A 16,865-nucleotide genomic window follows, 5' to 3' on the forward strand; every position below is an offset into this window, starting at 1 on the left:
TGCAGATGGGGAAACTCCGATGCAATACAGCTGGAAACCTTGCCAAAGCTCATGTTATCTACTCACACTAGAAACCAGAATTCCCAGTTCCTAGTAGTTATAAAGGCTCTGAGAGTTTACGTTCTTGTCACTGAGGAGTCAATAAAGTCATTACTTCAATATTTTGTTATCCTAATCTTTGCTTCCCCTACCCACAATTGTCTTTCCCTTTGTGTTTTATTCCATCCTTGTCTCTAGAGATCAGAATGATTATGCTTGCTAAGTAAGTAACCACTACTTTTTTTTTTTTTTTTTTTGCGGTACGCGGGCCTGTCACTGTTGTGGCCTCTCCCACTGCGGAGCACAGGCTCCGGACGCGCAGGCCCAGCGGCCATGGCTCACGGGCCCAGCCACTCCGCGGCACGTGGGATCCTCCCGGATCGGGGCACAAACCCGCGTCCCCTGCATCGGCAGGCGGACTCTCAACCACTGCGCCACCAGGGAAGCCCCCCACTACTTTTTCTGATATCCGGACTTTGTCTTCTTCAGCTTCCATAACAACATGCTTGAGGTTAGGCTGTGTCTCCATTCAGGCTGCTATAACAAAATCCCATAAACAGAGTGGCTTATTAACAACAGAAATTTATTTCTCACAGTTCTGGAGGCTGGAAATCCAAGTTCAGGGTGCCAGCATGGTCAAATTCCAGCGAGGACCTTCTTCTGGGTTGCAGACTGCCATTTTATTGTTATATCCTCAAATGGCAAGAGAGCTCTCTGGGGTCCCTTTTATAAGGGCACTAACTCCGTTTATGAGAGCTCCACCTCATGACCAAGTTACTCCCCCAAAGCCCCACTTCCAAATACAATCACAGTGAAGGTTATGATTTCAACTTATGAATTTGGGAGGATACATTCAGTCCATCGCAGGCTCCCTGGGCCCTGACCAGAGGCCATGAAACCCCTCAATTCAATCAAGCAAACCTGCATCAAGGAAACAGGTTTCATAACCTGTTAGGTGACCTACATTCCAGGGTTTTTTCCCTCTTTGAAACAACTTTGTTTTACTATCAGTCATTTCAGGCACAATAAAGGAGAAGAGCAGCCTGAATGTAAAATTTGTTTCTTTGTTTTAAAGACAAAGAATTCCCTCCTTCTCCTTTTCTTTTTCCCACAGTATGTGAACCTGGCTCTTTCCCTTGGGTTCAGTACAAATAAATGGAGCTGCTGAGGGAACAGTGTAAGCAAGTTGATTTTTGTAGTTACAGGCTGTTCCACATAACCCATTTACAAGGTCAGTAGCGACCACAGCTTACCAAAACAAAGAAGTATGTAATTTTAAATGAGGAACTCTTGATCGATCAGAAACAAGCAAAGACCTTCCAGGGTTTCTAAATGGTTTATATTCCTGACTATATTGTGAACAAAATATGCTGGAGAGTAAGGAAAAAAGAACACAGACTAGAGGATCAAAATATTAAAGTGCTACAAAAATAGAGTTCTATGAGTACAGCCCATGTCTGTTAGAGCTCTGTGCCAGCCTCTTTCCTTCACTGTGTCTTACAACTGAATGTGATCATTACAGGTTTGAATGATTTGGGGAAATAAACATGTACTTAAAGTTGTAGACATAAAAGTGGTTTCATATTAATGTTTTTGGAGAGAAGACAGTGGTTAAGAAATGGGAGCCTTAAAACCAGACTCCTGAGGAAAGGGGTGAGGATCCCAGAGAGGAAGGCTGGACTACAGGCAGCATGGGCTGGCATGTGCCTTTAGATAAGTTACTTAACCCCACAAACCTCAATTTCCTCTTCTGTAAAATGGAGGTAACAGTAGTTTCTACCTCATAGAGTTATTGTGGAGAGTAAACAAGTGAAAGCATGTAAACTCTTCTGTCTAGGGGTGAAATCCCAGAGTGGTGACACTGGTACTAGGGGTGGAGATGCTGGGGTGGAAGGGTGGGTAGTAAAGGAGTTGGGGGCTTTTATAATCCAAGAAATAAAAGGACTGGAAAAGAAGGCATTGATTGGGAGTGGAAGGGCTAGGAGGTAACCCTTTTATAGCCCTGAAAGCCTGAACTGGGAGGAGAAGCCAAGCTGGGCTTTTGGGCTTTGGTTGGCTGTGAGGAGAGGATTAATCCAGAAGCCAGGGAATGAATCAAGCTCTGAGATTAAAAAAAAAAAAAAAAAAAGTCCTTTTTATGCCAGAACTAAAGAACTAAGAGAAATGTCCTGACTTAGATCAGTGTGGAAGTAGGGGCAATGGTAAATGTTTAACAACCAGCTGAGAGTGGAGGTGAGAGCCTAATGTGTACTATTCACCAATTTCCATGGTGGAAATACGTCTATCATTGTTGATTTCAAGCTACCAACGTGATATCCAGCTGGCTCACAAAATTCCTAAAAATCTAACAGTTGGCTCTAGCAGGCTCTAACACGCCAATGAGTAGGAGGACTAGAACAAAAGAATCATAAAGGGTTCAGCTTAGGGAGCAGCCCACTGACTTGTAGCGGGAGAAACAGACAGACACAGGAAAAGACCAAATGCTTTCAGCCAAATTAAACTAACTTCCTGAGTAAAACGAGACTGTTTTCATCTCTAAATTTCCTAACTGTGTATAATTTATGCAGTGATATTCCCTCGTATTGAGGTACTATTGGACTAATTAGGTAGGAAAAAACAAATACTTAGTGTACTTGAAAATGGCTGGCTCTGTGTCCTGGGAGGAGGGGGAGGGGCAGTTAAAGACGTACCAGGAAAAGTGAAATGGGAAAGATTATCCTGAGATTCACAGTCTCTAAGTAAACCCCCCACCATCTCAGCTGCTGGCAAGAAGTTATAGTCACAGGGAAAGACGACTCTCAGGCCCTTCCACTTTGGTCTGCCTGGGTGCTTTTTAGGTACATGATAAATAAAAGTATTAAATAAGCTATAAATAGAAAAGATTTCCGGACTCCAGGATATGGTCTACTTACTGGAATAATAATGTAGATGATTGAGGAATGTGAGTAGCTCTTTTTAATTTTCTTCAAGAGTATTTTACCTGTCTATCCTAAAGGGATAGGGGAGGAGAATCAAGGGAATGGTTATTAATTACAGGAGAGATTAGAAAGAGCTTAGGGTAAGAAGGATTGGCTGTAGAATATAAAGAGGGAATACAGGGGAAACACAACCTACTCAGTTGCTTCATTTGGTCACTGTGAGGAAACGATCCCCAAATATTGTATTTTTAGGGACTATAAGGCAGATGAGAACAAACCAAGTGATATCTCAGTGGAAAAAAGATGTGAAATTTCAGAGATGAAAGCCAGTCCTCGCTGGTAATCTCCTAGAATGGAGCTCACATTTCACCTAAAGAGTCTTGATGGAAGAGAAGGCCAAAATACTGCTCCAGTCATGGGGGAGGAGAACTTCGAAAGAGTGTGTAAGCAAGTTATAAAGGTTGCAAATATTTGCAGAAAAAGAGCAATAAATGAAAGTTAAAGGATCTAAGGATTTTTCCCATGAGAGAAAATAACATATTACCTAGAAGATAATGTCCTGCTCTTCTGTATTTACAAGACAAAGAAGAAGAAGAGGAAGAGGAAGAGGAAGAAGAAAAAGAAGAGGAAGAAGAGGAAGAAGAAGGAGGAGGAGGAGGAGGAGGAAGAGGAGGAGGAGGGGGAGGAGGGGGAGGAGGGGGGAGGAGGGGGAGGAGGGGGAGGAGGAGGAGGGGGAGGGGGAGGGGGAGGAGGGGAGGGGGAGGGGGAGGGGGAGGGGGAGGGGGAGGGGGAGGGGGAAGAGGAGGAGGAGGAGGAGAAGAAGAAGAAGAAGAAGAAGAAGAAGAAGAAGAAGAAGAAAACTGCTTCAAAATATACACATGTTTTTAAATGCTTGTCATAAAGAAGGTGGCTGACTCTAACTGCAATAAGGAGTCCTAGCTGCCCTTTGGTGGTCTTGAAAGTAGGACAAATTCCCTTTTTTCTTGTCATGTTAGCCTACCTTAAGAAAAATTCAACAAGTGGCTTTTCTAGGACATCCTTTCCTTGTGAACTAGAGCCAGTAGCAGGCTAATGTAGGGCCAAGAAGTAAAAGAGGCAACTGCCATTGTAGGCGTTTGTTCTGGGTTCCACCTCTTGTGGTTCAAGGTAAATTATTTCAAGTCTCAGGACCTTATTTCCCACAGTTCCAAATAAATACACTTGTTAAAAACTTATTTTTGAAAACTCTTTCAAGGCACTATTGGAATAGAAAATATTTTGTTCTAAATTGCTATATGAGCACAAAATATCCCCATGCCATTATTATTTGTAACATGTAATTTGTAACTGGACCAAGATAAATTCTTCAGTATTACTGGAATCCTAGCATAGCAATCAGGAGTTAGACTGAAAAAAACCTAAGGTTTGGTTATACCTGAATTCTTTTCTCTTTACTAATGTTGTGGACATCCTATATGCAGTGATTTAAAGCCCAAGCTCTGCGTGCCTAGAGCCCGTGCTCCGCAACAAGAGAAGCCAACGCAATGAGAAGCCCACACACCGCAACGAAGAGTAGCCCCCGCTCGCCGCAACTGGAGAAAGCACGCACGCAGCAAGGAAGACCCAACACAGCCAAAAATAAATAAATAAAATAAATAAATAAATTTTAAAGCCCAAGCTCCCCTGGGCCAGAGTAGATATGCAACACTTCTTTCCCTAAAGCATTGTAAGACTCCAACAAAAGCCCCATGTATAAGTATGTATCTAATGTACTGGTAATTCTTAGAAGACCCGGACTGAATGAAGCATGTTTTTGACTTTGCTCATTTTTGTACAGCTCACATGTACAGCAGTAGTCTCAAGTCACGGTATTACAGAATATTAGGGCTGGAAGAGGCCTTAGAGATGACCCTGTCCATTCCCCTCATATTGCACACACAAAGCCTGGGGTCCAAGGAGGAGAAATGCCTGTCCAAAGTTATATTGCCAAAAATGGCAGAGCACTGGCTCTGTTAATAACTCAACATGTTTGTGGTGAATTCTGAAAACTGTCAACTAGAAAGTAAGCCTCTCCTCACTTAGTAATTTTTAGACCCATAAAGACCTGTTTACATAGAGGTTAAAATTTTAACTGTCCACCGAGGAAAAAGATTCCCCACCCCCCCCAAAAAAAAAACCTAGCAGGGGGAAGAAAACTTAAATATGGATCCCAATGTTTAAAATGATTTTTAAATTAATTAATTAATTAATTTATGGCTGCGTTGGGTCTTCGTTGCTGTACGTGGGCTTTCTCTAGTTGTGGTGATCGTAGGCGGCTCTTCGTTGGGGTGCGTGGGCTTCTCATTGCGGTGGCTTCCCTTGTTGCAGAGCACAGGCTCTATGTGCGTGGGCTTCAGTAGTTGTGGCACGAGGGCTCAGTAGTTGTGGCTGGCGGGCTCTAGAGCGCAGGCTCAGTAGTTGTGGCGCATGGGCTTGGTTGCTCCGCGGCATGTGGGATCTTCCCGGACCAGGGCTCGAACCCGTGTCCTCTGCATTGGCAGGCGGATTCTTGACCACTGCACCACCAGGGAAGTCCTTAAAATGATTTTAAAATGCAAAAGGATGAATATTCATCTCTAATTTTGTCTACCACCACCACCTTAGTACCACTTAGTCCTTTACTACGTGTATGTATTCCGTATTATGTATCTCATTTAGCCCTCACAACAGTGTATCCACCTATGAATTATATATTATCCCCATTTTATAAGGGAGGAGATTTAGAGACATTAAGAAATTTGCTCAAGGACCCACAGCTAGAAAACAAAACCAAAAAAAGCCAGAATCCAAACTGAAGTAATCAGGACTGCAAAGCCCTTAAACATAGTGTGTTTCCTCAGGGGCAATTTGCTTGAATATGAGGAGGTAGGGAGTTAGAGGAAGAAAAATAAAGGTACTTCGTTAATGAGTCATATGAAAACAGAATCTAAAACTAAAATGCCGGGCTTCCCTGGTGGCACAGTGGTTGAGAGTCTGCCTGCCGATGCAGGTGAGGCGGGTTTATGCCCCGGTCTGGGAAGATCCCACATGCCGCGGAGTGGCTAGGCCCGTGAGCCATGGCCGCTGAGCCTGCGCGGCCGGAGCCTGTACTCCGCAACGGGAGAGGCCACAACAGTGAGAGGCCCGCATACCGCAAAAAATAAATACATAAATAATAAATAAATAAATAAAATAAAATGCCTATTATTTGAAAATTACCACACTGAACTATTCCCATCCAGGTTACTAGTGACTTCTTTTTCTTTTTTCACACACACACTGTATTTTATTTTCACAAGAGATAAATAAACTGACACCAAGCATTGTAAATGGATGACCACAACAAAAGCAACAATGATTGCAATTACCAAACACGAAACACACTCATACTATGTCATAATATTGATATTCAGTCCAGTAATCCTCCACTGTAACAGCTCCTTTACTTTGCACTGAAAATTGATTTGTGTATTTTTGCCTCTGAGTCCTTGTGGGATTTTTTTTCAAACAGAAGGTCACAAAAATTATAATCATCATCATCAGTTCACTCAATCCCATGTAATTAATTTTTTTTTCAATTTAGCACTTTTATGAATTCATCAGTTTTCCATTAGAGTTCTGAAAATGCTTATTCATTCAGTTCATTAGTATAGTCAGTTTCCAGAAACCTGTACTTGTCAGAGTCTTTTCCATGAATTCCTTGAAGATGAAACCTTTTATAGGAACATTTTTGCAAAAGCATCAGAGTACACCCAGAACTGTCTGTAAGTTACTAGTGACTTCTATGTGGCTAAATCCAGTGGTCATTTTTGAGTTCTCTTGCTTGGCCTATTGGTAGCATATGACACTGCTGATCACTCCTTGCTTGCTTTCCAGTACCTCACACTCTCAGGTTTCCTCCTAACTCATTGGCTGTTCCTTCTCAGTGTCCTTCATGGTGTCTGCTTCCTCTCCCAGAACTCAATCCTTGGTCCTCTTCTGTCCTATTTCTACAGTCATTCCCTTATTGATCTTGCCCCATGTCATAACTTTACGATGGAACTTAGAAGTATATCTCTACCCAGATCTCTCTCCCTTGAGATCCAGACTTTCATATCTAGCTATATCCTGGGCGTCTCCACCTCTACGTGGACATCAACATCTGGACTTAACATGACCAAAGACAAACCACTCATGTCATCCCCCTCCAAGCCTACCCCATTCCCAACATTTTGCATCTGTTGATGGCAAAACCATCTTACTCAACCAGGCTAAAATCCTGGAGTAATCCTTGGCTTCTCTTTCCCTCACATGTGAGACTTCAGGAAATCTTTCTGGCCCTATCTTCAGAATGTAGCCACCTCTAACCACTCTTCGCCACTTCCTCTGCTACCACTCTGGCCTGAGTTTCCATCATCTCTCAGAAGGATTACTGCAGTGAGTTATCACCCTGCTTCTACCTGTGCCCTCCTATAATCTATTCTCAACACAACACCAGAGGGATATTAAAAAAAAAAAAAAAGGTAGTCAGGTCATGTCCCTACAATGTTTTGAACCCTACATAGGCTCCCCGTGTCAGGGTTAAAACCATAGGACTTTGTAGTGGTTTACGTGAAGCTACAAGGTCTGGCTCCCATTGCCTCTCCAACCCTCATCTCCTACTATTCATCTCTTCCAGCCAAGCTGGCATCCCTGCTCTTCCAGGAACACTCTTGCCTGGGGGACTTTGGTGCAGCTGCTCCATGTTCTGGGACCACTCTTCTCCCAGGTAGCTACTTTGGCTAGCCCCTCAGGACCTTCAAGTCTTTGTTCAAATCTCACTTATCATTAAGGCTAACCTTGACCATCTTGTTTACATAGCAACCTCCTCCCACATTCTCCCTTCCCAACACTCTCATCCCACTTTACTTTGCGCTGTTTTTCTATAGCACTCGTCACCTTCTAACAAATTATATAGTTTACTTATTATGTTCATTGTTTATCTTTCTTCCCTATCCTCCTCTAGAACATTCACTCCATGAGGCAGAGATCTGTCAGTTTTGTTCACAAACTTTTTTCCAAGCACCTAGAAACTGTGCTAAATATATATTTGTGGAATGAATTAAAAAGTTGGAAAGCACTAATTAGACTAAAATATCTAGCAACAGACTAAGATGCTAGTTATTCCAGATTTCAGAATATCCTGCCACACAATAGGTGCTCAATGAGCATTTGATGAATGAACTATGTACTGTAATTTGAAAAGGAATCTCTGCACATATTTCCACAGCCTCTGTTTTGTGTGGATGAGTTGGAGTGTATCTTGACTTCTGCCTATTCAGTATCCAAAACCTATTTTGCCTTTTTCTTCTTCAGGAAAAAGCCCTGTAACATATTCTACTATTCAGTCACTTTTGTTATCTTCCTCTCTTTTCTTTCTTTCTTTTTAATTGAAGTATAGTTGATTTACAATGTTGTGTTTCAGGTGTACAGCAAAGTGATTCAGTTATACATACATATACATCTAATTTTTTTTTTTCAGATTCTTTTCCCTTACCAGGGAATTCCCTCCAACAGTCTGTAAACGCCCTTGCCTGGAAGCAATTGGGTAGTTCTGGTCTTTCGAGCACCAGCCATCTGTTGTTGCTTAGCCCTTCCAATAAATCTACCTGTGCTCCAAACTCCCATGTTCTAGTTTGTTTGGCCTCAGTGTGCCTGGGACGCAGGAACTTGGGTTCCATAACAAGAGTGGTATATTTAGGATGAGGTAGTACAAGGTAGTGAGGGCCCAAGGGCAGCCCCACCACTCCAGCTGTGTGATCTTCAACTAGTTTAATTCCTCTAAGCCCTAGTTTCCTCATCTGTAAAATGGGGATAACTCACAGGGTTTGTCCAATGGATGAAATGTGATTAATATAGTCTGAAAAACAAGCAACTCTGAATAGTACGCAATCGAAGAATAAAAGCTAATATTATAATGAACTGAAAAACAAAACAACAACAAACCTGCTTTTGCACCAAGTGGAAGGAGGTTGCTGTTAGGAACCACAAGGTTCATTTAAAAGAAGGTAGGTAAATAAATAAATAAATGAATGAATAAATAAATAAAAAGGTAGGAAAATGAATAAAGAAAAGCAACAAAAAAAGGTGATTAGTGCTCGCTTCGGCAGCACATATACTAAAATCGGAACGATACAGAGAAGGTTAGCATGGCCCCTGCGCAAGGATGACACGCAAATTCGTGAAGCGTTCCATATTTTTATAACAAGAAAAATTTTTTTAAAAAATGGTGAGAAAAAGGGCTTCGGGCCGGTTCATGGTAATTAGGACCTGGAATGGGGAACCAGCCCTTCTCTTGGAAGTCCCTCAGCTGCGAGGGGAGCGGGCGCCGGAGCTCCGCGTAGGCCGGGCCCGCTGGGGAGCTGTTTTGCCGGGCCGCCCCTCCAGGGTCCGGGGTCTGGGGCCCCGGGGTCGGAGCAGGCAGCAGGAGGAGCCACGCTCCTGGGGCTCCCGCCGGGGCTCCCTTTAACTCGGTGCCTTTTTTCGCTTAGGCGTTGCCCCCTGACGCCTCCCGCACCTACTGAGGACTGTGCAGACGCTTCGCCTCCCTTCTCCTTCCAGTCACCGTGTCCACCCTCCTTCCCACCCCACCGGCCCGTTCTCCGGCCCCAGGATGCCCCCTCCCCTTCCGGGTTCTTCTGGCTTGTTCCGTAGAGTTCGTTTCGAACTTTTGAACCTACCAATCAGCGCCACGCGCCCCTCCTCTCTCCGCGGGCAGGGTAAAATCGGGCATCCGGCCGGGGACCTTGGGCTCGGAGGCGGGGCCGCGGAGGCCAGGGCGGGTCCGGTGCCCGCCCTTCCGACACGTGGCCAGGATCGTGGTATATAGGATCCCTCGGGGCCGCCTTCCCTCTCACTACATCTCCCCGGGACTCCTTGGTAGTCTGTTAGTGGGAGAGCTTCGTGGACGTTCCCTCGCCTCTTCCAGACCCGCAGAACCCTACAAGTCCCAGTCATGGTGAGTGGGGTCCCCGGGTGGTGGCGTTGGGGGGAGAGTGCGGAGTCCGAAGGGGCGTCGGGACCCCAGTCCACGTGGGGCCACGTTCCGGACGCCTCCAGGCAAACTGGCTTCTGGTGGCCTTGCGGAAAGCCGAGTTCACCCGGGAGACCCCTCTACCGGCTCGAAGACGCGGCCTGGGCACTGCCCTCGGTGGAAGTGGAAAGCCCATTTATTTGATCCTAGATAGAGGGCACCCATCCCCCCCAGGGCCCGCTACCGCCCCAGGAAGGCCAGGGAGCCTTCACACTGGCTCCCAATGACTTATGAAACCTGAAAATCCCTCCCATTTCCCCCAATGATCTCACTTTCGCACTGGAGCATCTCGTGTGCTGGAGCATCTCGTGTGCTCCCGCATGGTAGGCGTTGCCTTTCCAGCGCCCTATGACTCGCTGCTGAGTCATCTGTGGCCAGACTCTGGCGAGAGCTTTCAATTGCACCATCCTCACCTGTTGTCGGGCTCTGGGGAGCGCTTCCGTTCGCACCCATCCTCACCTGTGGCCGGGCCGGGGTGGGGTGCGGTGGGGGGAGCGCTTCCGTTCGCACCAATCCACCTGGAGGGATGTAGGCAGGCTCCTCCTTTGAAGGGAATTACTGTCACGTTGTTTAATCCTGCATTTCTCGTGTTAATTTAGTGGGGTGTTTATAGCTGAAGCTTTCTACTTACAGGTTTAAAAAAAAAAAAGTCCATAAAGAGAGATTTTCTTATAAAGTCACAGAGTAAACTAGTACTGACAAAGTATTCTCAGTTTTAAAGAAACTTCAAATTACACACAACTTGAGTATTTTCTGTATAGCTTCCAGAGGTATTGGAAACAAGTATCTGAGGAAATATCTGTTGGAAGTCTACCTAAAGTAGGCCGTGTGTATCAGATGTTTCAAAATAATATCTTTTTAAAAAGCAATGCAGTGAATAAATAGTTACCTCTTTAGGGATTACCACAGTTATCAAACGTATGTATGACTGTAACAACTTGCTTGAGTGCTTTTTACCAGGCAAGACCAAAAAGATACTGGTAAAAACGTGTTTCAGAAAGTAGTGGGGTAAAACAACTATACACCAATAAAAAAGAAGAAGAAAAAAAAAAAGAACGTAAGAAGTGGGACTGTTTAAAGGGCAGGAGAGCAGCGGTAGCAGCAGACCTATTTAGGCATATACTGGTTAGATTAATAGTTTTTTTGTTTTTAAACAAGGGACAGGGGCTGCTTATCCAGTTAAGGCTAGACTAAATGATTCCATCACCGGTGTCTCACTTCATCTCCCGAGTGGCCAGGGGAGAGTGGAGGGCAAGCAGTGGCCACAGTCTAAACCATACCGTTGCACAATGAAAGAAACTCAGAAGGCTTCAGTAGAAGTGCTTCATTAGAATGACAGGATCATCTCAGATACTTTACCTCCCTGGGGCCTGGGGCTGTCATGGACAGATCTCTGGTTCTCTCCTTTCTAGGGCTGTGGAATGTCCAAAGTCCAGTTAAAGGTAAACATGATGCAGTTTTAAATAGTCATGGGTTCATTAGAACAAACAACTCCCCTTTCTCCCACGGCCCTAGAGCTGGGCAAGTAGAGTCAGGTAACAGTGAACTTGCTGATGAGGCCAGCAGACCATGATTGTTTTATGGGGAGTGTAGGTGAGAAGGAGGGGACCATAAATCAACGATTGTGAGTGATTGGGGGTTTTATCTTGGGTTATGAAGCTAGGCCCTTTGAGATCTTAGATGGTGTTGAATTTTCTTTAACTAGATTCCTATTAGCAGTTTTTAAAAACTTGAAACCCTCTTATTTGGAGAGAATGTAATGGGAGATATTTGGTGTTGATATGTGAAGACCTCTGTCTCCAAAACCGCTAATCTGATTTATGATGGAAATACAATAAAAATCCTTTTTTTGTTTTTTCTCTTAAGTCTGTGGGTGTAGATTCTGTGTTCACTGCCTTATTTTACTAAGCAGAAATGAGTTTGGTAACATCCTAACATCGTTACAATTGTGAAATTATAAGACTTTTCCCCCACGTTGCCAGAGATATATGTACATTCTACTAGAAGACAGCTAATTTCTTAAACTATTAATAAAGTCTTGGTGACACTTCTAGCTTTTATTACCATGTGTCTCCGTCCCCCTCCCACCTTCCCCACCACTCTCCCCTCAAGATGCATTGATAGTGAAGGAAAATGTTTTTCCTTAAGATTAAATTCTTCCACAGGGTTAAAAGGCTGCCTCTGACCACAGTTTTTAAAATACAGGTAACTGCTGCTTATCTGGTGTTTTCTCCACGAGTCATATGGCTGTAGTTTGCTGGTTTAAGCTGGTTTTAAAGGGAGAGGCGGAAGCTCTTCTCTTTAAAGAATAGGATTAAAGAGGGACCAGAATGAGCTCTAGTTACACAGTCATACGGAGAATGAATCAGCTGGAAGGAGGAATTTTGCATGCCTTTAAGGAATCAGAAGGCATATTTCCCAGGAGTTGGGGAAAATCTATTGCTAGAGCAGCTTGTATCATTCTGAAGGTAGAAACCTGACCTTGAACATCTAATGTGGCTACAAAGCGAAGGTCTGGTCTCTGGTCTTGCCTAGTAGTTCATTAACATATCTGTGGTTTTCCAAAGCATTTTCTCTGAGTTAGGCTGTTGCTTGTGAAATAGTCCCTGGGCAGGAGTGGCCTCCAGAAAGGTGCTGATCTCTTCTGAAGGTTAATAGTCATTTACAGTGAATCATTACTAAATGTCCCATCTGATGTGTCATGTTCTGACATTTCCTTTCTTCCTCTCACAGCGTGAGTGCATCTCCATCCACGTTGGCCAGGCTGGTGTCCAGATCGGCAATGCCTGCTGGGAGCTCTACTGCCTGGAACACGGCATCCAGCCTAATGGCCAGATGCCAAGTGACAAGACTATTGGGGGAGGAGATGACTCCTTCAACACCTTCTTCAGTGAGACAGGTGCTGGCAAACATGTGCCCAGGGCAGTGTTTGTAGACCTGGAACCCACGGTCATTGGTGAGTTGACCTCAGTAACCCCAATGAGATCCCGGGGGTCCGGAACAGGAGGTGTATCCTGGGGGCTCCACTGATGCCCTGGGGTCAAGCAGTCTTGTGCAGGTTGTTACTGATGGGTGGCTGCTTCATTTTCCTTTTCCAGATGAAGTTCGCACTGGCACCTACCGCCAGCTCTTCCACCCCGAGCAGCTCATCACAGGCAAGGAAGATGCTGCCAATAACTATGCCCGAGGTCACTACACCATTGGCAAGGAGGTCATTGACCTCGTCTTGGACCGAGTTCGGAAACTGGTAAACACAGTACTTTATTTAAAGTAGATGAGAGTTTTCTCTTACAGTTTTGAGAGACCAAACTGCAAGAGTCACTCTTTGCACACTAAAATGAACTTTACACTGCCCACTAAATAACTGGACTTCTGAACCAGATGGTCCTGAGCTATGGGACAACTATGTGGGGTGGGGATAGTGTTCTTTTGCCTCTTTCTGTGTCTTACGAGGCAGATCTGGGCAATTGCTCATTCAGTGAGGGCAGTTTACCTGAAGTCAAGGTGAGTACCAGGACACCTTAACCGTTTTACTGATATTTAAGACCATTAAATATCCTTGTTCATATTAATCAGGCAGCTTCCCAGCTTCAGGCCGAGACATCCCTTTTTAGGTCATCCTAGTCACAGTGAGTAGGTGGCTGACTGACATGTAACTCGTTGATCAAATTCATAAAAATTGGACTGCTGACATGTCATTACAGAAAGTTCACAGCAAAAGAAGCCAGTGTAACACTGACTAGAAATAGCTGACACTGGAAAATTCCATCAACACTGAAAGTGGAGTCAATGGAGCTCCCTTGTTACAGAAGCAAGTATGAGTCATTGGAACTTTGAAAGTATTAAGATAATAATCACAAAAAAGCAGTACCCTCGTTTTTCTACTAGAGATCAGGGCAGTGTGGACTGGCCCTGTGGCAGAAAAATCTAAGGCAACTATTCACATCGGTAAAGTTGCTAAGTGTTCTGTTCGCATCATTTTAATTAAGAGTCTGGCAATCAGATGACTCTGCTCCTTAGGCATGTGGGCAGCTTGTAAGTAATTAAAAATCAAGAATGAAGGCCTGGGTGGAATAGCTTGTCGGGAAAGTCACATTATGCTAAGCCCAGCAACAACTGGTCTATTTTGAAAAGAATGGCCTTACATCATTCATGGCTTCATACTTTTTCAGATGTTTATCATCGTCTTCCCAGCAGAACTGGGCTAATGGTTCCTATGTTTGCAAATCAAGCTTCAGCTACAAGTACTGACTTGGAAATCAGGACCTGCCTTTAGGGACAGGTAAACCTAGTAAAAGCCATTGAGGGTTCTGGAGTGAAGTTCATTAACTACCAAAACAATTGCATTTGTCCTTGGTGTTATTACTGTGTCCACATGAGGCTTAATGGGTGAAATTGGTAGACTAGGGCCTGCCCTGGCATTGATCTCATTCAGAGTATGGACCCACAGGAGAAGTGAACTGGGGGCTCAGTAGAGAATGTCCACAAATCTCTGGGCACCTTGAGAAGTGAAGATTGTCAACAGAATACTTTGTTTGAAATGACAAAATCATCCTTTCATACAATAGTCAGAATAGCTCAGTTAAGTGGCGGAAAGCCCCAATGACACAGGAACATGGAATTGTGACAGTAAATGGCCTTTCCCAGAATGAATAGACTTTCTGATAACGAGTGCTTGCTGTGCTGAGCACTGTTCCGGATACTCATTTCATTCTCAACAACCCGAAGTAGGTTACTATTCTCCTCATTTAATAAATGAGAAAACTGAGATTAAGAAATGAATTTGGTCCAAGTCACATGGCAAGGAACGGGTAGAGCCAGATCCAGACCCGGCCTTACTCCAGCACCAGGGCATTGGATCTTGGCTATTCTGTTGTGTTCCAGCTCAGAAGGCAGCTGCCGAAATCTGTCAGACATCCATTGTACGGGGCTGGTGGTCCCAGGCCTGCTGTTTGTAGCTCTCCAACTGATAAGAGGTTGCCTTTGTTCTGCGGTCACAGCAAGGGCACCAGAGGTTGCCCTCCCAGTCACCAAAACTTGAGCCCTGCATCCATTCCAGACCTCATGATTCCTCTGCCTGCAGAAGTGAAAACAGTTCATTTAAAATAGCCTTTTAACAGATCCCCTCCCTCCAGCTCCCAAGAGTTGATTGTGAAAAGTTTCTCTGAATCACTTAGCACTTAGAAGCTCTTTAGGACTGCTTTCTTAGCAGTATTGTTCAGAAGATTTTTTTAAAGATCTCAGTCAATGTGATTATGGAATTCAAAGAAGTCATTGCACCTTTCACCAAGGCTAAAATTAAAACTCCTTTCTTTCTTAGGCTGACCAGTGCACAGGCCTTCAGGGCTTCTTGGTTTTCCGCAGCTTTGGTGGGGGAACTGGTTCTGGGTTCACCTCCCTGCTGATGGAACGTCTCTCTGTCGATTATGGCAAGAAGTCCAAGCTGGAGTTCTCCGTTTACCCAGCCCCTCAGATTTCCACAGCTGTAGTTGAGCCCTACAACTCCATCCTCACCACCCACACCACCCTGGAGCACTCTGATTGTGCCTTCATGGTAGACAACGAGGCCATCTATGACATCTGTCGTAGAAACCTCGACATTGAGCGCCCATCATACACGAATCTTAACCGCCTTATGAGCCAGATTGTGTCCTCCATCACCGCTTCCCTGCGGTTTGATGGAGCCCTGAATGTTGATCTGACAGAATTCCAGACCAACCTGGTGCCCTATCCCCGCATCCACTTCCCTCTGGCCACATATGCCCCTGTCATCTCTGCTGAGAAAGCCTACCATGAACAGCTTACTGTAGCAGAGATCACCAATTCTTGCTTTGAGCCAGCCAACCAGATGGTGAAATGCGACCCTCGCCATGGTAAATACATGGCTTGCTGCCTGTTGTACCGTGGCGATGTGGTTCCCAAAGATGTCAATGCTGCCATTGCCACCATCAAGACCAAGCGCAGCATCCAGTTTGTGGACTGGTGCCCCACTGGCTTCAAGGTTGGCATTAATTACCAGCCTCCCACTGTGGTACCTGGTGGAGACCTGGCCAAAGTACAGCGAGCTGTGTGCATGCTGAGCAACACCACAGCCATCGCTGAGGCCTGGGCTCGCCTGGACCACAAGTTTGACCTGATGTATGCCAAGCGTGCCTTTGTTCACTGGTACGTGGGTGAGGGCATGGAGGAAGGAGAGTTTTCTGAGGCCCGTGAGGACATGGCTGCCCTTGAGAAGGATTATGAGGAGGTTGGAGCTGATAGTGTTGAGGGAGAAGAGGAGGATGAAGAATATTAACCTGTCTGCTGTAATTTTACACTCTTGTCTTGGGACTGTCTTATTTGTGTTCTGTGGAGCTGCCCATTATGGCCCTATCTTGTCAATAAAAGTGATATTTCTGTTTTCAGTGTCAAGCTGTATCATAGTAAATATTTGCTCTGCTTATTCAAGGCCAGTGTGGGATGCAGGAGGCTGGCAGTTTCCATCTTATCATTTGCTCAGTGTTTCAAGTGGCTTCTGTGTACTGTGCCAAGGGGTTTGTCTATTTCACTCAGACCTGAATTGATGACTGGTTATAAAATCATCTTGTGAGGCAGTGGGCTCACATTGGGCCAGTGTTTTTCAAACTTCAATGTGGATGTGAATCTCCTGCAGATCTGAATCTGTAGGTCTGAGGTGAAGCTTCAGATACTGCCTTTTTTCTGTTTTTTTTTTTTTTTTAAAGCTCCCAGGTGTTCTTGGTCGGCTGAGACCATATGTGGAGTATCAAGGGGGTAGGTAACATAGCTAATAAATGGTGGAGCCAAAATTCAAGTCACCAGCCAGGCTGCCAGAACTATTGCCGTCATTATTCATAAAATAT

The 16,865-nt window shown here is 44.7% G+C and overlaps 1 protein-coding gene across 2 annotated transcripts; it reads left to right on the top strand.

The window, feature by feature from the left end:
• The first annotated feature begins 9,836 nt into the window (after positions 1 to 9,836).
• LOC309968718 (tubulin alpha-1C chain-like) lies at positions 9,837 to 16,416 on the top strand. 2 transcript variants are annotated; one of them, XM_082850118.1, is made up of 4 exons: positions 9,837 to 9,930; positions 12,739 to 12,961; positions 13,104 to 13,252; positions 15,326 to 16,416. In XM_082850118.1, exons 1-4 carry the CDS (start codon positions 9,928 to 9,930, stop codon positions 16,298 to 16,300), a joined length of 1,350 nt encoding a protein of 449 aa, XP_082706244.1. In that variant the 5' UTR covers positions 9,837 to 9,927; the 3' UTR covers positions 16,301 to 16,416. The 2 variants fall into 2 exon arrangements, with proteins under 2 accessions (XP_082706244.1, XP_082706245.1); XM_082850119.1 differs by lacking the exon at positions 9,837 to 9,930 and adding an exon at positions 11,328 to 11,629.
• Positions 16,417 to 16,865: the final 449 nt, after the last annotated feature.

Source organism: Leucopleurus acutus, assembly GCF_964270905.1.
Source record: "Leucopleurus acutus genome assembly, chromosome: 11".
Taxonomy (NCBI): Eukaryota; Metazoa; Chordata; class Mammalia; order Artiodactyla; family Delphinidae; genus Leucopleurus; species Leucopleurus acutus.